This window comes from Narcine bancroftii, chromosome 2 (genome assembly GCF_036971445.1).
Source record: "Narcine bancroftii isolate sNarBan1 chromosome 2, sNarBan1.hap1, whole genome shotgun sequence".
NCBI lineage: Eukaryota > Metazoa > Chordata > Chondrichthyes > Torpediniformes > Narcinidae > Narcine > Narcine bancroftii.
The window spans coordinates 51500605-51524766 of record NC_091470.1 but is presented as its reverse complement, the minus strand read 5'-3'; the positions used below and the strand labels follow the sequence as shown (position 1 = coordinate 51524766).

The window sequence follows — 24162 nt, the reverse complement described above, 5'->3', positions numbered from 1 at the left end:
AAATGGCAGATGGAATTTAATGCTGATAAGTGTGAGGTGCTTCATTTTGGTAAGAAGAATCAGAATAGGACATATGTGGTAAATGGGAGAGCATTGAGGAATACAGAAGAGCAGAAAGATTTAGGAGTGACGGTACATCGTTCCCTGAAGGTAGAAACTCACGTGAATAGGGTGGTGAAGAAGGCTTTTAGTATGCTGGCCTTTATCAATCATTGCATGGAATATAGGAGTTGGGAGGTGATGTTGAGATTGTATAAGACGTTGGTGTGGCCTAATTTGGAGTTCTGTGTGCAGTTCTGGTCGCCTAATTATAGGAAGGATATAAACAGAGTGGAGAGAGTGCAGAGAAGATTTACCAGAATGTTGCCTGGGTTTAAGCATCTGGAGTATGGGGAGAGATTGGACAGATTGGGTCTTTATTCTTTGGAGCGTAGAAGGTTGAGAGGGGATTTGATAGAAGTATTTAAGATTATGAAAGGGATAGACAGAATGGATGTGGATAGACTATTTCCGTTAAGAGGAGGAAGGTTTAAAACAAGAGGACATGAGTTAAGAATTAAGGGGCAGAAGTTTAGAGGTAACATGAGGGGGAACTTCTTTACTCAGAGAGTGGTAGCTGTGTGGAATGATCTTCCGGGAGAAATAGTGGCGGCGGAGTCAATTGTATTATTTAAGAAAAGGTTGGACAGGTATATGGATGAGAGGAAGATGGAGAGTTATGGGCATTGTGCAGGGAAGTGGGATTAGAAAGGGGTGTTTGGTTCGGTGCGGACTAGAAGGGCCTAATGGCCTGTTTCCGTGCTGTAATTGTTATGTTATGTTATGAATCTGTAGCTGTTTATCATATGGCACCCTCCTTGTAATGCAAAGGGATAGTGGTTGAGTCTAGCACTTTGAGTACCATATATAGCTGATCTTAGACCTCTGGCAATTGATGATAGAAACTTCTCATATCATTGTTCATTGTAGGAAAAGCTGATCCTGCTCTGATGTCCGTATGATCCTTTACATCCACAAAAAACTTTTCAGCTTTCGAGCTAATGCTGCAGCAAGTTTTATTTGACCCAAATTGCATTCCAAAGCAAATATTTAGCCAAGTGAAAACAATACACTGCTTTACAGCATTAAGAAGGATCTGCTTGGTCAGGCTAGATGAAATTATGAATCTTTTGGCAGATAGATGGAAAGAAAGGACTAGAATATTTTCTGCTTGAACTGTTGAAGTTGTTCCATTTAAAATGTCATCTTAAAACAAGAGATTGTGAACACAAAAGAGGCTATTTTTTTGAAACTGTGGGCATATCTGAAACTCAGCATATGGACCTCAAATATGAATTTAATCTTTTGCACTTCAATATAATCGTAACCATGACAATCTGACCACAAAACTGCTGCGCCTGTATTTCTCATCCAACACAATGCATTTGATGAGCAATGCTGTCCGAAGCAGTTGAACAAGAAGCATTCAATTATAAAAGCAATTCCACAAAGCATCATCAGCACAAGGGCTGATTCCAGATAGTCCAGTGATTATGCATAAATATTAATAGCTCAAAATAATTGGTTTTAAATTTACAATTATATGACACACAGAGGTATTTTCCAGTAGAATCCAGTAATGGGTCATAGGACAGAGGTGCTAATAATTATCAAAGGATGGCACATAGTGAATACAAACAGAGGCTTAGAATGTCCTCAATGCCATAGAGGCACGTTAAATCAGTCATTGTAGAGCTGCCAACAACCAATTTACTCGCTATTTGGACATTGAATAATAACCAAGGCTTCAGGCTTTCCTAAATTGACCAAAGCTGTCAATTACCTTTACTTTGCATATTTCATCAGCACAGAGAATACAAAGGATATCAAGCCCAGGGTTGTGTGTTGAAGGTGGTGGGTGGGCACTGGGTAATCAGATTACCATGGATCAGTTGGGAAGATGATCAATGCTGGTGGGACGTTCAATGATTGGCCAATAATTTGGCTTGACTTGGTCAAATGAGGCCTCAATGAGTGCTACAAGAGACAAAGTCAATGTCTGGAGGGCTTATATTATCTTATATTAAGTGTGGAGCGCTTATATTAAGGGTGGGGAAGAACTGCTCATGGAGACTCTTTTTAAAGTGCACACACGGTGAGCACTTTGAAAACCTAGTTGGGTTGTGAACGATTAATAACCAATGAACAATGATATGTGTGGTTTTAAACAGGAAAGTCTAGATCAGTGGTTCTCAACCACTCACATACCACTTTAAGTAATCCCTTCCCTTTGAGAAGGAAGGGTTGAGAATTACTGCTCTCGACTCAATTGTTACTGAAGTATTTTGCTTGAGAAAAATTGTCTTTGGTCAATTAGCTACTATTAAAACGGTGGTTTTCGAGCTTTTTCTTTCCACCCACATCCTGCCTTAAGCAATCCTTTACTAATCACAGAGCACCTATGGCATAGGGAATACTTAAAATGGTATGAGAGTGGAAAGAAAAAGGTTGAGAACCACTGGTCTAGATGTGATTATAGTGCATGCACAAAAAATGCTGGAGAAACAGCAGGTTTTTGTATCGTTCTGCTTCCTATAGGTGCAAGGAGCAGGCAGCGGAGTGGCCTTCGATAGGTTGGTGGTGAGGCGACTTTCAGCAGTGAGGCTTCAGTGAGATGGCCTTTGGTGGAGAGGCCTTGATGAGGCAGTCTTCGTTGGGGCAGCCCTCAGCAGGTGGGCTGTGAAGCTTTCAGCGGGTTGGTGGTGAGGCTTCAGCAGGTTGGCGGTGAGGCTTTGGCAGGGTGGTCTTCGGTGGGGCAGTCTTCGGCGAGTCAGTAGAGAAGCTTCAACAAGGTGAGGCCCAGCAGGAGAAGCAGTGAAGGGAAGTTCAATTTTTAATATTTTAGCAATTAGAATAAGAATTAGGGCCCAGTGTGGGAGAGGAGCTTTAAGGCCTTGGCTTGAGTGGCTTTGGCAAGCAGAGGCCGAGGATGAGCTTACTGTCAATGAGGTAAGGCCAGGTGAGGTAATTCTTTAATTAAGTCAGAAGTAGGTAATGGAGACACCTCGGGTAGTGGATTGCTCTGATTGCGGGATGTGGGAAATCTAGAATAGCACAATTGTCCCTGATGACTACACCTGCCAAAGATGCATCCAGCTGCAGCTCCTGACAAACTGAGTTAGGGAACTGGAGCTGCATGAACTCAGAATCATTCGAAAGGCAGAGAAGGTGAAAGAAAGATGTTTCAGGGAGACAGCCACCCCTAAAAGACAGGAGGCAGATAGCTGGGTGACTGTCAGGAGAGGGAAAGGGAATAGACAGAGAGAGCAGAGTATCCCTGTGGGCCTTTCTATAAACAATAAGTATACTGTTTTGGATACTGTTGGTGGGGATGACCAACCAGGGATAAGATGTCGTGGACACGTCTCTGGCACCAAGACTGGACCCTCAGCTCAGAAAGGAAGGAAAGAAAAGAGGAGATCAGTAGTGATAGGGTATTTGATAGTTATGGAGACAGATAAAAGGTTCTGTGGTAGAGATTAAGAATCCCGGATAGTCTGTTGCTTCGCAATCGAGTTCTTGGTATTCTCAAGAGAATGTTGTGGTCCATTAAGGGACCAATGGCATGGGTAGGAAGAATGAGGAGGTCTTGAAAAGAGAGTTTAGGGAGTTAGATGCAAAGTTTAAGGACAATATCAGGGTGCTACCCGTGCCACGTTCTCGTGAGGCTAAAAATAGGAAGTTAATGCAGCTAAATATGCGGCTAAAGAGATGGTGTAGGTGGGAGGGGGGCTTCATGATTGTTAACAATTGGACTCTGTTCTAGGGAAGCTGGGACCTGTTCCGATGGGACGGTTTGTACCTGAATTGGAAGAGGACTAACATCCTTGCGGATAGGTTTGCTAGTGCTGCTCTGGGGGTGGAGGGGTGGTGGGTTTAACTAGATTAGCAGGGGGATGGGAACCAGAGTGCTAGAGCAGATAGTGAGATGAAGGAGGATCAAGGTCATGTGAGGACTGCAATGTATAGACATAAATCAAAGGTTTGTATGTGATGGATATGTTCTCAGGTGTACTTAATTCAATGCAAGAAGTATTGTTGAAAAGGCATATGAGATTGACATGTGGGATGACAACATTATTGCTATTAATGAGACGGTTGCAGGAGGGGCAGGACTGGCAACTCAATGTTCCAGGGTTCTGTTGTTTCAGACGGGATAAAGGGGGAGGAGTGGCATTGCTAGTCAGAGAAAATATCACAAGACAGAGGGCTTGACTAAAGATGCCATATGGTTGGAGCTGAGGAACAGGAAAGGTGTGACTACACTGATAGGATTGTATTATAGACTGCCCAATAGTCAGAGAGAATTGGAGGAGCAAATCTGTAGAGAGATATCAGATCAATGTAAGAAACAAAGTTGTGATAGTAGGCGATTTTAACTTTCCATATATTGACTGGGATTCACATACTGTAAAAGGAATGGATGTCTTGGAGTTTGTCAAATGTGTTCAGGAAAATTTTCTAAATCAATATATAGAGGTACAAATGAAAGAGGATGCAATACATGATCTCAAATTAGGGAACCAGACAGGTCAGATGACAGAAATACATGTAGGCTCATATTTTGGGTCCAGTGACCATAATGCCATTAGTTTCAAGTTAATTATGGATAAGGATAGGTCAGTTTCTAGAGTTGAGGTTCTAAACTGGGGAAAGACCAACTTTGTGGAAATGAGAAAGGTTCTAGGAAGAGTGGATTGGGATAAGTTGTTTTTTTGGTAAGGATGTAACTGGAAGGCCTTTAAATTTGAGAGTGAGGGCTTGTATGTTCCTGTCAGGATTCTTCTTTTTCTTTGGCTTGGCTTCGCGGACGAAGATTTATGGAGGGGGTAAAAAGTCCACGTCAGCTGCAGGCTCGTTTGTGGCTGACAAGTCCGATGCGGGACAGGCAGACACGATTGCAGCGGTTGCAGGGGAAAATTGGTTGGTTGGGGTTGGGTGTTGGGTTTTTCCTCCTTTGCCTTTTGTCAGTGAGGTGGGCTCTGCGGTCTTCTTCAAAGGAGGTTGCTGCCCGCCAAACTGTGAGGCGCCAAGATGCACGGTTTGAGGCGTTATCAGCCCACTGGCGGTGGTCAATGTGGCAGGCACCAAGAGATTTCTTTAGGCAGTCCTTGTACCTTTTCTTTGGTGCACCTCTGTCACGGTGGCCAGTGGAGAGCTCGCCATATAACACGATCTTGGGAAGGCGATGGTCCTCCATTCTGGAGACGTGACCCATCCAGCGCAGCTGGATCTTCAGCAGCGTGGACTCGATGCTGTCGACCTCTGCCATCTCGAGTACTTCGACGTTAGGGATGTAAGCGCTCCAATGGATGTTGAGGATGGAGCGGAGACAACGCTGGTGGAAGCGTTCTAGGAGCCGTAGGTGGTGCCGGTAGAAGACCCATGATTCGGAGCCGAACAGGAGTGTGGGTATGACAACGGCTCTGTATACGCTTATCTTTGTGAGGTTTTTCAGTTGGTTGTTTTTCCAGACTCTTTTGTGTAGTCTTCCAAAGGCGCTATTTGCCTTGGCGAGTCTGTTGTCTATCTCATTGTCGATCCTTGCATCTGACGAAATGGTGCAGCCGAGATAGGTAAACTGGTTGACTGTTTTGAGTTTTGTGTGCCCGATGGAGATGTGGGGGGGCTGGTAATCATGGTGGGGAGCTGACTGATGGAGGACCTCAGTTTTCTTCAGGCTGACTTCCAGGCCAAACATTTTGGCAGTTTCCGCAAAGCAGGACGTCAAGCGCTGAAGAGCTGGCTCTGAATGGGCAACTAAAGCGGCATCGTCTGCAAAGAGTAGTTCACGGACAAGTTTCTCTTGTGTCTTGGTGTGAGCTTGCAGGCGCCTCAGATTGAAGAGACTGCCATCCGTGCGGTACCGGATGTAAACAGCGTCTTCATTGTTGGGGTCTTTCATGGCTTGGTTCAGCATCATGCTGAAGAAGATTGAAAAGAGGGTTGGTGCGAGAACACAGCCTTGCTTCACGCCATTGTTAATGGAGAAGGGTTCAGAGAGCTCATTGCTGTATCTGACCCGACCTTGTTGGTTTTCGTGCAGTTGGATAATCATGTTGAGGAACTTTGGGGGACATCCGATGCGCTCTAGTATTTGCCAAAGCCCTTTCCTGCTCACGGTGTCGAAGGCTTTGGTGAGGTCAACAAAGGTGATGTAGAGTCCTTTGTTTTGTTCTCTGCACTTTTCTTGGAGCTGTCTGAGGGCAAAGACCATGTCAGTAGTTCCTCTGTTTGCGCGAAAGCCGCACTGTGATTCTGGGAGAATATTCTCGGCGACACTAGGTATTATTCTATTTAGTAGAATCCTAGCGAAGATTTTGCCTGCAATGGAGAGCAACGTGATTCCCCTGTAGTTTGAGCAGTCTGATTTCTCGCCTTTGTTTTTGTACAGGGTGATGATGGTGGCATCACGAAGATCCTGAGGCAGTTTACCTTGGTCCCAACAAAGCTTGAAAAACTCATGCAGTTTGGCATGCAGAGTTTTGCCGCCAGCCTTCCAGACTTCTGGGGGGATTCCATCCATACCTGCTGCTTTGCCACTTTTCAGTTGTTCGATTGCCTTATATGTCTCATCCAGGGTGGGAACCTCATCCAGCTCTAGCCTTAGGGGCTGTTGAGGGAGCTGGAGCAGGGCGGAATCTTGGACTGAGCGGTTGGCACTGAAAAGAGATTTGAAGTGTTCTGACCATCGGTTGAGGATGGAGATCTTGTCGCTGAGGAGGACTTTGCCGTCTGAGCTGCGCAGCGGGCTTTGGACTTGGGGTGAGGGGCCATACACAGCCTTTAGAGCCTCGTAGAAACCCCTGAAGTCGCCAATGTCCGCGCTGAGCTGGGTTCGTTTGGCGAGGCTAGTCCACCACTCATTTTGGATCTCCCGGAGTTTGCGCTGAAGATGGCTGCATGCGCGACGGAAGGCTTGTTTCTTCTCTGGACAGGACAGCTTTGTAAGGTGAGCCTGGTGGGCAGCTCGCTTCTTTGCCAGCAGCTCCTGGATTTCCTGGCTGTTTTCGTCGAACCAGTCCTTGTTTTTCCTGGAGGAGAAGCCCAGTACCTCTTCAGTGGATTGCAGTATGGTAGTCTTCAACTGATCCCAGAGGGTTTCAGGGGATGGGTCCGTGAGGCGGGTTGCATCGTCGAGCTTTGCTTTGAGGTTTGCCTGGAAGTTTCCTCTCACTTCGTCTGACTGCAGGTTTCCAACATTGAACCTCTTTCTGGGGGCTTTATTTTTCCAGGACTTTGACTTGAAGTGAAGGTTGAGCTTGCAGCGAACCAGCCGGTGGTCAGTGTGGCATTCCGCGCTAGGCATGACCCTGGTGTGGAGCACATCTCGTTTGTCACTTTCTCGCACCAGGATGTAGTCCAGGAGGTGCCAGTATTTGGATCGGGGATGCATCCAGGTGGTCTTAAGGCTGTCCCTCTGCTGAAAAAGGGTGTTTGTAATGACAAGCCGCTGTTCTGCGCAGAGCTCCAACAGGAGGCGCCCATTGTCGTTGCACTTGCCGACGCCATGCTTGCCCAGGATTCCTGGCCAGGTTTCTGAGTCTTTGCCGACACGAGCGTTGAAGTCGCCCAGGATGACAACCTTGTCGGCTGTAGGGGTGCGTTGGATGAGGTTGCGCAGGTCGGTGTAGAACTTGTCCTTTTCTGCTGGTTCCGCCTGGAGAGTTGGAGCATAGACACTGATGAGGGTGATGTGACGCTTGTTTTGAAGGGGGAGTCGCATGGACATGATTTGGTCCGAGAGGCCTGTCGGAAGGTTTTCGAGTTTGGAGGCAATGAAGCTCTTGACCATGAAGCCTACACCAGATAGGCGTCGTTCATCCGAAGGCTTGCCAGACCAGTAGAGTGTGTAGCCCGCGCCGCGTTCTTGGAGGCTGCCTACATCTGCCAGGCGGACTTCACTGAGAGCGGCTATGTCGATGTCAAGTCTGAGGAGTTCATGTGCAATGAGGGCAGACCGACGTTCAGGTCGGTGGCTCACAGCCTTGTCTAGCATGGTTCTGATGTTCCAGCATGCTAGCTTGAGTTTGTGAGCATCTTTTGAGGAGGAGGACGTGGAGGGGGAGGACGTGGAGGGGGAGGACGTGGAGGGGGAGGACGTGGAGGGGGAGGACGTGGACCTGTCCTCGGGCCTGCGCAAAGGAGCTTTTAGGTGGAGTGCATTGCGCGCAGTACTGGCCCCACCCTTTACACCCATGGTTCGTGTGCCGTGGCCAAGCAAGCTGGGACGTGGCAGCGAGGTCCTTGGGTCGTAGGTTTTATATCGGAGTGGCCTTCTCCTATGCAGGTTTCTTACCCGGGCTGGAGGGGCCTGCCTCCCCTCCTAGGTCGGTCCATACTGCCCGGACCGGGGCCGAGGCCGCCGCAGTTCACCCTGTGCCTGGACTGGGGCCGCCGCCTCCCATTCTCTGCCCGGATCGGGGCCTCCGCCTGCCCCACTCGACCGAGGCCGGGGCCGCCGTCTCCCCCTTGCTCCTGCCCGGATCGAGGCCGCTGCCGTCTACCCTTCGCCCGGACCGGGGCCGGGGCCGCTGCTGCTCTCCCTGTGCCCGGACTGGGGCCGCCGCCTCCCACTCCCTGCCCGGATCGGGGCCTCCGCCTGCCTCTCTCGACCGAGGCTGGGGCCGCCGTCTCCCCCTTGCTCCTGCCCTTATCGGGGCCGCCGCCATCTACTCTTCGCCCGGACCGGGGCCGGGGCCGCTGCTGCTCTCCCTGTGCCCGGACTGGGGCCGCCGCCTCCCACTCCCTGCCCGGATCGGGGCCTCCGCCTGCCTCTCTCGACCGAGGCCGGGGCCGCCGCCTCCCCCTTGCTCCTGCCCTTATCGGGGCCGCCGCCGTCTACCCTTCGCCCGGACCGGGGCCGGGGCCGCTGCTGCTCTCCCTGTGCCCGGACTGGGGCCGCCGCCTCCCACTCCCTGTCCGGACCGGGGCCTTCGCCTGCCTCTCTCCTGTCTGTCAGGATTAAAGGCAAAGTAAACAGGCATAGGGAACCTTGGTTTCCAAAAGAGATATTAGCAATCAGGTTAAGAGGAAGAGAGAGTTGTATAGCAGGTTGTAGCAGGATAAGCAACCTTGCGGTTAGATGGGCCGAATCTGACACAAGATGGCGTGGGCCCACCTTTCCTTCTGAGGAGAAGCCTCCGATTGACAACACGCGTTGCCCGTGGGACAGCGCTGCTTGTGTTGCGTGCTGTTGGTCAGGGAATGACGCCGTGACATGCTGATGTCACTTCCTAAGGACAGGGTACCCCTCACAGGAAGTGTGTGGTCTCTTCGAGCAGCGCAAGGAATTCAAAATAATGTTCAGTTATTGGTCCACCTTGTGCTGTGTGGACGTCCTTCATTTCGGTAGCATTGCCATTAGCAGACACTACAAGGTTTAGGCAACAGAGAGCAAATGAGGTACTAGAAGAGAATAGAAAATACTTAAGAAGGAAATTATGAAGGCAAACCCGAAGGGTTTCTACAAGTATATTAAGAGTAAAAGTATAATAAGGGACAAAATTGGACCCCTAGAAGATCAGAGTGGTGGTCTATGTGTGGAGTCTAAAGAGATGGGGGTATTTCTTTTTTTGCATCAGTATTTTACTCAAGAAATTAGCATAGTGTATGAGGAAGGAAGGGATAACAAGCAGTAGTGGCATGGAACATATAGCGATTAAAGAGGAGGAGGTGCTTGCTCCCTTCCAGCTAATAAAGGTAAATAAATCCCCCAGTCCTGACATGATAATTCCTTGGATCTTGAGGGAGACTAGTGTAGAAATTGCAGGGGCCCTGGCAGAAATATTTAAAATGTCCTTTGTCATGTGTGAGGTGCCAAAGAATTGGAGGGTAGCTCATGTGGTCGCGTTGTTTAAAAAAGGCTCCAAAAGTAAACCAGGAAATTACAGGCCAGTAAGTCTGATGCCAGTAGTAGGTAAATTAATGGTGGGTGTTCTGAGAGATCGGATATGCAAATACTTGGACAGCCAAGAGCTGATTAAGGATTGTTAGTATGGCTTTGTGCATGGCAGGTCGTGTTTAATGAATCTTAAGAGTTTTTTTTTGAGGAGGTTACCAAGAAAATAGATGAAGGAAATGCTACATGGACTTCAGTAAGGTTTTTGACAAGTCCTACGTGGGAGACTTGTTCAGAAGATTCAGACACTAGGTATCCATGGAGAGGTGGTAAAATGGATTAAAAATTGTCTGAATGGAAGAAGACAGAGTGGAAGTGGAATATTGCTTCTCAGACTGTGTTAAGTGGTGAACCTCAGGAATCGATGCTGGGACCAATATTTTTTGTTGTCTATAATCAATAATATGGATGATAATGTGGGAAATTGGATCAGCAAGTTTGGTGATGACACTAAGATTGGAGGTGTTGCAGACAGCAAGGAAGGCTTTCAAAACTTACAGAGGGATCTGGACCAACTGGAAAATGGCCTGAAAATGGCAGATGGAATTTAATGCAGACAAGTGTGAGGTGTTGTATTTTGGAAGGACTAACCAAGTTAGGGAAAATTCAGTAAATGGTAGGGCACTGAGGAGTGCAGAGGAACAAAGGGATCTGGGAATACAGATACACAGTTCTCTGAAAGTGGAGTCTCAGGTAGACATGATTGTAAAGAAAGCTTTTGGTATCTTGGCCTTCATAAATCAAAGTATTGAGTATAGGAGTTGGGATGTTATGGTGAGGTTGTATGAGACTTTTGTGAGGCTATATTTGGAGTATTGTGTGCAGTTCTGGTCACCAAACTACAGGAATGATATGAGCAAGATTGAAAAAGTGCAGAGAAGAATTACTAGGAATGTTGCTGGGTCTTCAGGAGTTGAGTTACAGGGAAAGATTAATCAAGTTAGGACTTTATACCTTGGAGCATAGAAGAATGAGGGGAATTTTGATAGAGGTTTACAGAATTATAAGGGGTATTGACAGAGTAAATGTGAGAAGGGTCTTTCCACTTAGACTAGGAGAGGACATGGCTTTAGGGTGAAAGGGGAAAGGTTTAGGGGGAACATTAGGGGGAATGTCTTCACTCAGAGAGTGGTTGGGAGTGTGGAACGAGCTGCTATCAGACGTGGTAGTAAATACAGGCTCACTCTTAAGTTTTGCGAATAAATTGGATATATGTATTCCCAGTTTAATAGTTGCCTTCTGAAATAAAGTGTTACATAGCCAAAATAAATTTCTTAATATATCTACTACATATCAATATTTTTACATTTCGGTAATACCACTGTAGGGCCCAGTTTATCTCTTAAATAAACCCTTAATTGATAATAACAGAAAAGGGTATTACGTTGTATCCCATATTTATTTTTTAATTGATCAAATGTCATTAAATTTCTTCCTACTTAACAATCTTCTACATATCTGATTCCTTTACGAAACCAAATATGCAGAAATTGATTATCCATTGAGAATGGAATAAGTTGATTTTGCATCAGAGAGCACTCCTCGGGGGGCGTGGCAAGATGGCGTAGGGAGCGGACGTGCATTCCCGGTCTCCCCCAGGCAGTTATATAAATGCTCGTTTTAAGAATATTTCTTTTCTGTTAAAAGTCTTTGTTTTGTTTATCAATTGTTTTTAGTTTAAAATGGCAACAAAGATTAAGGAAAATAGAGTTCAAATACAGAACAAAACTACACTCTCCGACTTTGGAAGAAACTCGGCCTACTTGCCCAGACAGAACCATGGAGTCAAGGCTGGAATTTTCTTAAGAACGGAGCTCATTAATTGGACTGTCGGATAAGCTGGCCTTGGACACCCCTCTGAAAGATGTTTAAAATGGCAACAAAGATTAAGGAAAATAGAGTTCAAATACAGAACAAAACTACACTCTCCGACTTTGGAAGAAATTCGGCCTACTTGCCCAGACAGAACCACAGAGTCAAGGCTGGAATTTTCTTAAGAATGGAGCTCATTAATTGGACTGTCGGATAAGCTGGCCTTGGACACCCCTCTGAAAGATGTTTAAAATGGCAACAAAGATTAAAGAAAATAGAGTTCAAATACAGAACAAAACTACACTCTCCGACTTTGGAAGAAAATCGGCCTACTTGCCCAGACAGAACCACGGAGTCAAGGCTGGAATTTTCTTAAGAACGGAGCTCATTAATTGGACTGTCGGATAAGCTGGTCTTGGACACCCCTCTGAAAGATGGTGATGAATATTGATTTGAAATGTTTTATGAAGATAAATTGCAGTAATTGGCATTGGTTGCCCGTGAGTTTTAAAAATCCAGATAACATTAAAGGTTATTAGTGATTTTTTTTTGGATGGAATATCGGAAGGATGAATTTATTATCTATAAATACAGAACAAAATTATATTCTTTGACTTTGGAAGAAATTTGACCTATTTGCCCAGACAGAGCCGGAGTTGGTGCTGGAATTTTCTCAAGAACAGAACTTATTAAAGTTGATTTCGGACTCCTTTTTGAAAGATGGCGACGAATGTTGATTTGAAATATTTGAAATATTTTCTGAAGATAAACATATATATGGAACTCCTTGACCTGCAATAAGGTTTATCAGTGATTTTTTTTTGGATGGAATATTGGAAGAGTGAATTTATTATCTGTGAGTATGCATACATTGCAAACAGATTTTAATAGTTTTGAAAAGGTTTTTTTTAAACTAAACAACAAGATCAGTTTAATATTGAGAAAATTGGAAAAAACGGAAACTTTATTATTAAATTTGGAAATTCAGTAGAAAGAAACTATGAACAAGATTGGTGATTTATAAAATTAAAGTCGAAGCTGCAATGTCCAAGAAGAGTTAAAAATTTTGAATAAGTTTTTCTTGAAAATAAACAATAATTTCAACTTAACATTGAGAAGATTGACAAAGTGGAAAATTTGGTATTAAATTGGGAAACACAGAAGAAAGAACTTATGAATAACATTGATGCTTTAGAAGATCAAGACCGAACGAATTATGTTCAAGAAAATTTTAAAAGATTTGAAAAAAACTTTTTTTTTTAAAGTAAGCTACAAATTCAACTTGAGACTGAGAAGAATGGAAGATTCGGTGTTGAACTGGGATGTTCAGAGGTGTTTTAATTCAGTGGATGAAATTCAGGAAGACTTGAAAAAAAAATTAAAAAAAAACTTTTATTGATTGCAAACAATGTTTAAATCAGTGTTGGGAGGGTGGAAAGGGTGCAAAATTTAATATCAAGTTTGGATTTTCAAAAAGAAGTGTTTATGAATAAGATTGGTTAAATTGATGGACCGGGGTTTTATGGATATAAGAAATGATGATTTTTCGGTTTATACGTGTATTTTGTCTGCCTGGGGGGGGGGGGGGGGGGAGAGTGGTACTTCTGCTCCCGAAAGTCATATGCCACTTGTGCTTTATACCACACCCATTTGGGTTTTTGGGAATTAACCACCACAAGGTGGTTTCCTAAGGGGTTAGGACTGGTCAGCCACAAACGAGCCTACAGCTGACGTGGACTTTTTACCCCCTCCATAAATCTTCGTCCGCGAAGCCAAGCCAAAGAAAGATTAGAGACATTTGAAAAATAGTTCAAAGGCCTTTTTTTTCCTGCAGGGAGCTGTCATATGATCATCACAAGATTCCTGAATGGGGTTTGCAAGATCCACTTCCTGAGACCAAGTCACAGTTTGTGACCTGTGATATTTCAAGGGAGAGGTCTCAGGAATGAAAGTAAAACACGAATGTTTGCAGACCCTGTGGTTGAAGTAAAAACACAAAGGTGGAGAAACTCAGCTTTATATAGCAAAGATAAAGATACAAAATAAATAAAATATATTTTTTTAAAAACTTTGTGAAGGGCTCCCAATCCTAACCAACAAATTTTCCCCTGCAACCACTGCAACCGTGTCTGCCTGTCCCGCATCGGACTTGTCAGCCACAAACGAGCCTGCAGCTGACGTGGACATTTACCCCCTCCATAAATCTTCGTCCGCGAAGCCAAGCCAAAGAAAAAAAGAAAGGGGAGGTGGGGTGGGGGGGGGGGTGAAAATTTGAAAATTATTTAGTATCTATTATGTAATATTATACTAAGTCAATTTGAAATGAATGTATGGAGATACTATAAATAAATTTCGGAAAAAAAAAGAGAGCACTCCTCATTCCAGTTTCATCATTTACTTTATTCCAGGTATTAAGCAAGGTATTAATCAAATATTTCAACAAGGGCGCTTCACTTTCCCCAGAGAATTACCTCTATCATTTATACCATTTATATATAAAATCCTCCAATTTCCTTTCTCCTATTTTATCAAATTCAATTTTAATCCATGTTGGTTGTTCTTCCACATAAAAAGAAAATCTCAATTAAGTTGCTTTATAATAATTTTAAAACCATGCAAACCATCTAATTCAAATTTACAAGTTAATTTATCTGAAGAAACTCTCACCACCTTACCCTTCCAAAGAAAATTTCTCATATTTATTTAATTCTTGAATTTTTTTTTGCAGTATTATTATTGGTAATGTTTGAAATAAATATTGTACCCTGGGAAATATGTTAATTTTAACACAATTAACCTTGCCCACTCAAGTAATTGGCAACATCTTCCACTTATTCAAATCCTTACAAATTTTCTTAACTAATTCAATTTATATGCATTCTCTAACTTATTATCTACCTGTATGCCTAAGTATTTTTATCCCATTCAATGGCCATTTAAACTAAGATTATACATTGGGTATAATTGTCTGTAGTAATTTTTCTTTTATCCCTATTTGCTTTATATCCGGGGACCTTACCATATTCCTCCAATTTTTTTTTTGGAAAATTTTATTTATCATTTGTATCAATACAAAGTACAAATTCAATAATGCAGTAATTTGACAAACAATACAAGATGATACAATATTTAAAAAAAATTCTTCCCAACCCCTCCCCCCAAAAGAAGAGAAAAAAATAAAAAAACACCTAATTCTACATATATATTACTAACATATATATAGTATTCATTGACTATATTTTTTATAATTACTAACTGAGAGTGGTGGGCAAGGTGGAGGATGTGGATAGACTTTTATTCATAAAATCCATATATGGTTCCCAAATTTTATAAAAGTTTTCAATTCAATTCCTTAAACTATAAGTAATTTTTTTCTAAAGGTATACAATTTTGCTTTTCAATATGCAATCTGTCAATTTTTACCAAATTTTCAGTTTTCCATGTTGCTGCTATACATTTCTTTGCTGTCTCTATGGCTTTATTTAAATTTTTTTCTTGATATTTATCCAAATTCAATTTTATATCATCTTCATATATATTCCCAAGTAAAAATATTCTTGGATCTTTTTGTATCTTTATCTTCATAATTTGTCCTAACAATACACTCAAATCTTTCCAAAATTGTTCCACTTTCACACAGGACCATAATGAATGTAAAAAAGTTACATTGAAATTTTAATTATCCAGATAAATGTTTAAGTCCATTCAATTTACGTGGCGTATAATATAATTGATGAAGAAAATTATATTGAACTATTTAATATCAAACATTAACTGCATTTGCCCATATTTTCTCAGATTTCTCCCATCGTAATTTTGATTTATATAAATCTCTTTTTTCTTTTAGTTTCTTGTAATTTTATATACATATTAATAACAAATTTCTTGATAATAAATGTATCTGTTATTATACATTCAAATTGACTTTGTTCTAGGGGTCTCAAATTTGTTCCTAATTTTTTAAATATGATTTTAGTTGATAATATGCAAAAACTGTTACCATTTTGTATATTATATTTATATTTTAATTGCTCAATAGTTAAAAAGATCTTAAAGAAAACAATCTTTTATCCTCTGTATACCTTTACTATACCAATTATCAAATTAAAAATTATTCAAAGTGAAAGGAATAAATTGATTTTGTTTTAACAACATTTTGGGTAATTGATCATTTTAATCCCTTTCTCCATTTGAATCACATTCCATACTTTCAATATATGTTTTAAAATTGGTACTTTCATTTTTCCTTTAAACATTTCACTATTCCATTTATACAAAATTTTTTGTGGGATAGTTTCTCCAATTTTATTCATTTCAATCTGAACACAAGCTGTTTTATTCACCCATTTGATAGCAGGAGGACAAAAATCTTAATTGAGCTGCTTTATTATAAATTTTAAATTTCCATGTTAATTTTTCAAGACCTATTCTTGGTATTTTACCATTCCCAATAAATTCTTGTATAATTTTATTCAAACTGAAAAAAAAAATTTTTTGGCACATGAATAGGTAATGATTGAAATAAATATTGTTTTCTTAGAAAAAATATTCATCTTAATACAATTCACCCATCCTATTGGTAGGTCTTTCCATATTCTCAGATATTCTATCTTTTTTAATAGTGGTGAGTAATTTAACTTAAATAAATCATTTATATTTGTATAAATTTTTATACCTAAATATTTAATTGCTTCTTTTAGCAACTTGAATTTTGTCAATCTCTTACATTGTGAATAATTCATATCAACCACAGACACAACCTCACGTTTACAAACATTAACTTTATAACCTGTTCTATTAATTTCTTATTCCACTTATTCAATTATATTAAAAACACTATGGCATCGTCTGCAAACAAACTAATTTTGTGCTCTTTATTGCCTAACTCAGATCCCTTAATTTCTTTGTCACTTCTAATTATTTCTAATTTATTTGTATTGCTAATGAAAATAAAAAAGGTGACAATCATTCAGTATTATTTCTCATTTCAAGCGTCACCCACTGCTTGTATCTCTTTCTCACCAATGAGTCTGCAAACACTCATTGGGTTCCATAAAGAATCTATTTTCCTGTCTGGAACAAAAACTTTCAATACTGCCGGATACCTTAAGACAAAGGCATAGATTGAAATCTTTTCTCTTTTTCAACAAATCAAAACTTGTATCAGGGTAAAAGAAGATCTATTTCCATTGTAAATTAATGGTGAATGTCTTTCTTTCACTTGTTTTGCTGCCAGTTCCAAGATATTTTCTCCCACTTCATAACAAAGTAATTTAACCAGTATCAGACGTGGACTTTGATCTGGTTGTGGCTTCAGCTCTATAAGCTCTTTCAATCTCAATGACTCCTTGAAATTTAGTTACCCCACAAAGATTGAGGAATCTTTGAGATGCAGCAAAAACTTCATTTCCTGACCTTCATGGGCTTCTTTAAGTCCAACAATTTTTATATTATTTCTTCTGCTAAAGTTTTCTAAAATATCATTTTTATTTTAGTTAGTTGATCTTTTGTTGCAGCTGCTTTAGCTTGGATTTTTTCATCTGTTCTTAAACATTTTGAATTTCAAATTCATTTCTTTTAATTTTCCCTTCCACAACTTCAAATTTCTTATCTACTTGCTGCAACATTCTTTCCACCTTCTTTGTAAAATTCTTATTTTTAACCATACTCTCACTATATTTTTTAACCTGCTTTTAATTGCATCAAAGATTGTTGGAAGTTTTTCATATAATTCTTCATTTCAACTGTAAATATACAAGACTCTCTCATTTTTTCTATCTTTTTAGTCATAGCTCCTTGTTCTTTCGGTAATTCTTGTTCTTGGTCATCTTGATTGCTGGAGCTGGAATTTTCTTTTTTTTTTATAATTGCCTCCATTTTTTTTCTGTGCTCTGCGCATGCATGACTCCTCGTGCTTGCGCAGTCGCTTCTTCTCCCATAAAGGATGGCCATTGTCGGGGGAGCAATGTCAAAGGTCTCTCCCCAGCTCCAGGCTTATCTCCACGGGCTTCTACCTTCTGGACAACTCCAGGATCTTTCTTCAAAGTAGGCCTCTCTTCCTTATTAGACTCTTTCTTGTTCAGTTTCTTGTGCAATTACAGCTGTTTTTTCTTTCTTTGGTGACATCTTGTGTTATTTATTTGATCTTCTGACATCTTTTCCTTTTACTTTTTTTAAACTTTAACCTTTATTAACTTTTTTTTAAAAAACTGTTTTGGAGAGAGAAGGGATTTACAGTCTAACCTCATCCCATGGTGTCAAGTGGAACACCCCCGCCCCTCCAATCTTAAATATAGTTTACATAATGAGCTCATTGGCCCTATCAAACAGATTAAAACCTTGTCAGCAAACAAACTAATTTTATATTCTTCCTGATTGACCTTAAACCCTTTAATATCAATTTAATTCTGCAAGAGGTTCAATCGCTAAAATAAATAATGCAAGTGGTAAAGGCATCCTTGTCTACTGGACCTAGTTTGAGAAAATAAGGTTGAGACCTGCCCATTCGTAACAACTCCAGCTTTAGGATTATTACATAAAGATTTAAATCTTAATATTGACAAAATAAACTGCTCAGAGTTGTGTCATGGCAGTATGACAAATACATAAATGTTAGATGTAGGCTAGTTCAATATAATTTTTTAACACCAACTGTATCTTACTCCACAAAAGTCAAATAAATTAAAGTCAGATTTGTCAGATCAATGTTTTATATGTGGTCAGGAAGTAGGCACTTTTTTTACATTCTACATGGTCTTGTTCTAAAGTGAGACCATTTTAGTCAAACTTGGTGTTGAATTTGGAATGGGTTTTAGGAATTAAATTACCAAAAACTCTAATGTTATTTTTATTGGGTAATATTGAAGGAATACAGTCCAAATTAAAGTTAAGTACATATCAAAAACAATTTTTAAAGATTGTTTTAGCAGTGACAAAAAAATGTTACCAGTGACAGGAAAACCAAATGTATACTTGGATATGGAGCATTGGAATGCACATTGTGTTCCTTTGGAAAAGATCACTTATAATTTGAGAAATAGGCGTGACATATTTTTGAAAATTTGAAGCCCGTATTTAAGAATGGACGAATGAATCTATAGACCTTTCGTTTTGCCCCAAACTTCGTTAACATCCTTGAAATAATATTAAAAGTTATTAATGATTAATTCCATGTGGTAAGTGGGGAGCTCCAGCAACTAGGTTTCTATTTTAAATTTCTTACTTTTCTTTTACTTTCCTTATTACTTTTACATAATTTTTGTTCATTTTTCATTTACGTTTCTTTTATTCTTTCTTCTTTATATTGGGGTTAGTTGAGTGGAGGGAGAGGGGTTGGGATTTATATCATTATCTAATAGATTTAACACTTGGTTTTGATGGTTATAATTTGTATCTGGATAATATTACATGTATGGAAATATTTTTAAAATAAAATTTTCAAAAAAGAATAAATTGGATAAATATATGGATGGGAGAGGTCTGGAGGGTTATGGAATGGGTGCAGGTCAGCAGGACTAGCAGAATGATTTTTTGGCACAGACTAGAAGGGCTGAATGGCCTGTTTTCTGTGCTTTAGTCTTCTGTGATGCGTGCCTGCTGAGTTTTTCTAGCACTTTTGTGTATTGCGCAATGACAAGAGTGGCTGGTTATTTCCTCTAAATGAATTACATCATTGTATTCATATTTGATACAAAAATAGGATTGTGCATTCAAGCATTATTTCAATGGCAAATGTGCAACCAAATTTCTAGAGTAGCACAATTTGAGTCACAAAAGCCACCTAATTCCATTGTATTTTCAGAAGCTAAGATATCCACACAACAGATTTGTGAGGGCAACTCTGTTGCCAGTGGCTAAACGGGCAAAATATAGGAAATGAAATTCATGAGCGGTAGAACATGCGAAGAATAGAAACTTTGGCATAGTTACGAGACCACCATAATTTCAAAATCACACCACATAATGACAGAAGAAATAGAGAGGGTGAAGGAATAAAAAAATGTAATGAGGTTACTTGCAATGCTGCCAAAACCAAATAGCTAGTTTTTTTAATGTCTATACATGCCTGCACTTTATTATCATTAAATATTAGCTTTATTTCTTGTATCTTACTGCTCATCTGTCTTCCTTCCTCATCGGAAAGAAACGAATGAGAGAAGGTATTGGTTGCTCATTACTTTAGTTAGCTTCAATTAAAAATCAACATACATCACCTTTTGGAAAATAAATCTTACACCTTATTGGCACAACACCTCTCTTTAGGTCTGCCATTCTCAACGGGGACCCCAACAACCCCCTAGAGACCAGAGCACATCCAAGTAAAAGCCTTGTTTTCTTTTCACCTCATCTAACATGAATATTTTTAATGTAATCAGTAGGAAAGTACAGAAGGAACCAAAAATTGACTGCTTCACAGGGAAAGGGGCCGATAAACTTTGACCAGAGTTCTAAGAGGGCCACAGCCAAAAGAAGCTTGAGAATGGTTGCTTTAAATTGTGAAATATTCACACCACTTTGAGATCAATATCAGCAGTAAAGTATGGGTACTTTTTAAAAATTGTGTCTCCATTGAGTCTTCAGGGGACATGCCAAAATCATATCATCTGGATATTCTTTCTTTGGCTTGGCTTCGCGGATGATTTATGGAGGGGTAATGTCCACGTCAGCTGCAGGCTCGTTTGTGGCTGACAAGTCCGATGCGGGACAGGCAGACACGGTTGCAGCGGCTGCAGGGGAAAATTGGTTGGTTGGGGTTGGGTGTTGGGTTTTTCCTCCTTTGTCTTTTGTCAGTGAGGTGAGCTCTGCGATCTTCTTCAAAGGCGGTTGCTGCCCGCCGAACTGTGAGGCGCCAAGATGCACGGTTTGAGGCGATATCAGCCCACTGGCGGTGGTCAATGTGGCAGGCACCAAGAGATTTCTTTAGGCAGTCCTTGTACCTTTTCTTTGGTGCACCTCTGTCACGGTGGCCAGTGGAGAGCTCGCCATATAACACGATCTTGGGAAGGCGATGGAGTCACGGAGTCCAGGTGTGGGGCCAATAACTTGGCTTCACCGAGCGAGAAGGTCTGGAAAGTCTTGGCATTCACTAGGCACTGTCCCTTGAGATCCACAAGGAGGCAGTGCACCCAGAGGAAATCTGCACCCAATAAAGGCTGCGACACTGCTGCCAGTGAAAACAACCAGGTGAAATGGCTGGAACCGAACTGTAATGGGATGGTTCGCATGCCATATGTGCGAATACTGCTGTTGTTGGCAGTGATGAGCACTGGTCCTGACTTTCTGGTGTGGGTGTCATGACTCGAGTGGGGAAAGACACTAGCCTCCACCCCTGTGTCTATGAGGAACTTTCCCCTGGAAAGTCAGTCCCATAAGTAAAGGAGGCTATCATGGCAGCCAGCCACTGTAGCTATTAGTGAAGACCCACCCCAGCGTTTCCCGGAAAAGAACAGGGTGGGCAGCAATGGTGCATTCCTGAACCCCACTTTTGGTGGTTAAAACACCAATGGTTCAAACTGGGATTGCTTCCTGCTGCAGGCATCATTGGCTTTTTTGGAGGTGTGGGGGAGGCTTGGGCCTTAGGGTGTGATGCAGCAACTTGGTCGATGGAGGCCCTACCAAGCTGCTCGGTGTGCTACAGGATATCTGCACTGACTGCTACTTTACGTAGGTTACTGAAATCGTCGTTAGCGAGGAGCAGTGGATATCTTCTGGCATCTGTTCGAGAAAGGCTTGTTCAAACAGTAATCATGGCTTATGGCCGTTTGCTAGTGCCAGCATCTCATTCATTAAGGTCAATGGCGCGTGGTTGCCTAGGCAATCCATGTGGAGCAACCGTGCTGCATGCTACAGATCAGGCGTGCCTTGATTGTTTCGTACATGTCCACAACTGGTGGCTGGTGTAGGAAGTTGATGATGTGGCCTGTTGTTTCCTGGTCAAGTAAGATAAGTTTGTCTTATCAGAATGTACAATTTCAAATTGATTAAAATTTACTTATGGGTTACATGGTATTCTGCAAGATTATTTTTTCTACATTGCAGTTTTATTTTGGTTAACTTCTCTTCACAGTTTGATGTGCCCCTTAAATATTGATATAATTATTCCCTTGTCCAGATGTAAATTGCAAACAGTCATGAGTTAAGCACAATCTCTGCAATGTTTCCTACTTCTGTTATTTGCCAGTCTGAATAGATGCCTTATACCTTAGTTCCTGATTTCTTTTTTGCTATCCTATTAGTTACTTGCCTGCATTTACAGTTTATTAGTCAAAACCCTGATAAGAAGTGCTCATTTTGCTATAGGGCAGGAGTGAGGTTTACAATTGCATGTTTTAAAAATTTATCAACTAATGTGCATGTTGCTGGTAATCATCACTACCTGGAATTGGGCTTTGGCGTGTTCAAATCAGACCAGCAGCTGCGAGGTCCAGAAAGTCAGCAATTTCAGTGAAACTGCATTCTGCGGGCTTGTTGGGTCATTGCTGGGTCCAAATGCCGTTTGGACCGTTGGAATCACCAATGTAATCACGCTAGCCGTGCACCGAGCGAAAAACCATGCAGAGTTGAAAGTGAGTTGAACCAACTGCATTACTGATTCAAAAGCTGTGCACTTAAGAACCCTCTCCCAGCAGCCCCTGCAATCTGCAGGGCAAAACCGATGTCAGCTGCCAGGCTGTGGGCTTGCCCTTCACCCTGAGCTCTCACAGTCAGATCTGCTGCGGACTTACCCACGACTATGTGAGCAGCTTCGCCTGTTGCAAGGGAGAGCCGTCAAACTGCATAGATATGTCAATTCTCTTTCCACTGTTGTTTTTAAAACAAAATTTAGCAATGCCAAACAAAATATTTTAGAGTCTATAGGAAGAGATATGCTTACAATTCCCAATTAATTTGATTAATCTTTTTGGTTAACAGGCAATGAGTTATATTCTAGTTCTGTTTTACTTCACAAGCCTTGTGAAGATGTTTAACCACCGTTATTGCCTTTAGCACCTCGAATTATTGGTGTATTATTTCATGCATGCACTGTCCTTTTATCAATTGCTTTTGAAGTCATGTTAATAGACTAGAAAATTGAGACATTTATGAAGTATAGGCAGGTGTTTATGGAAAAAATCCATAAAATATGACAACGGCAAGCCTTGATAAAAGCTGCTTTTTAATAGATTATGGCAAAGTGATCCTGCCAGAAGCTGACAACTGACTCCTCTGAGATCACTCATTTTTATGGGATTAATTTTGTCGTACTATAAATGAAGTTAAGCGTCCTAATTGATCTGTACACAGAGTACAGTGTTTCAGTACAAAACCTTCTAACCCTCCTTATACTCTGCTCTGCTGATCCCCGGCTAATTATCCTCTACTGATAACTGAGAAAGACATTTCTACTGGCAAATTAAACTGATGGCTCTGACAGAGAATTTTATTCTGGATAGAACCATTCTTGATGGAGCATGTCAAAATCAGCTTTACTGTCAATATGAGTTGGTAATTTATCTTGTCAATTGTATTGACCATCAAAGGGGAACAAAAAATAATAATTTGCCTAAAATATTTAACAGCAAAAGTTAATGAGCTATAAATTATGACCCCTTAGAATAATTACAATCAAGATTTTAGGCAGAATATTCCCCTGAGATTACTGAAATACAAAATCATTATTTATAATTTTCCTTGTAAAATTCAAAGAATGTTTCACATCTTTCAATGATGCACAACATAATTTTTTATCTTTAGCTTCGTGATTTGAAACTGAGGCCACTCAAAGTCAATTATGTCCCTCACAGGTGTTTTTTTTGTATTCATAGTGCAGTTTATAATGGAAATGATTCCATGATCCAGGACTCTACAATCTAGGAGTAAATGAAACTTAAATTAAAACCTAGTACAGTAAAAGTACGAAAATGCGGATGCCAGAAATCCGGACCACCCAAGAATCCAGACCTCTTGAAAACTCTAGGCTTTTGTGTGTATGTACACATGCACGCGTAATCGCTACAGATGCACAGAGGGAGCAAGTGACGACATGGAAGTCGCGGATGTGTAAAAAATATAATTTTTTGTCCTTTATATTTTATGAAAAAATCCTCTGTTAATAAACTATCAAAATTTACCTGCTTATTCTCCTTACATTTGAATTTTAAAAGTACAACCTGAGAATCTGGAAAATCCAGACCAACCCAATCGCCAAGCAGCCTGGATTTTAAGCCTTCTACTGTACTCTGTCTCTTTTTCAGTTTCAAAAAGGAGCTTTGCAATTGATACTCTATGATGACTCAGGACACAACTATGTGGGAGAAAGGCAAGGCAAAATAAAAGGCAACACTTCTTCAAGTAGCGAAACAGCCACCAAAATAAGCTTAATTAACAGAAACTAAGATTTCTGCCTCTAGGTACCAAGAACCAAATAGAAG

General features: G+C 41.1%; 1 protein-coding gene across 13 annotated transcripts in view; it reads right to left on the bottom strand.

Moving 5' to 3' along the window:
• The window catches only part of dph6 (diphthamine biosynthesis 6), a 307319-nt gene that overhangs the window by 109514 nt on the left and 173643 nt on the right, over positions 1-24162 (bottom strand). Inside the window, exon 13 of one of the 13 annotated variants that reach the window (XM_069916663.1) lies at positions 18622-21681. The exons of the other annotated variants lie outside the window; for them this stretch is intronic. Coding sequence (XP_069772764.1) covers positions 21562-21681 — 120 coding nt within the window. The 3' untranslated portion in view covers positions 18622-21561. Of the gene's footprint in view, positions 1-18621; positions 21682-24162 lie in introns of those variants that run through there. 13 annotated transcript variants of the gene reach the window in all.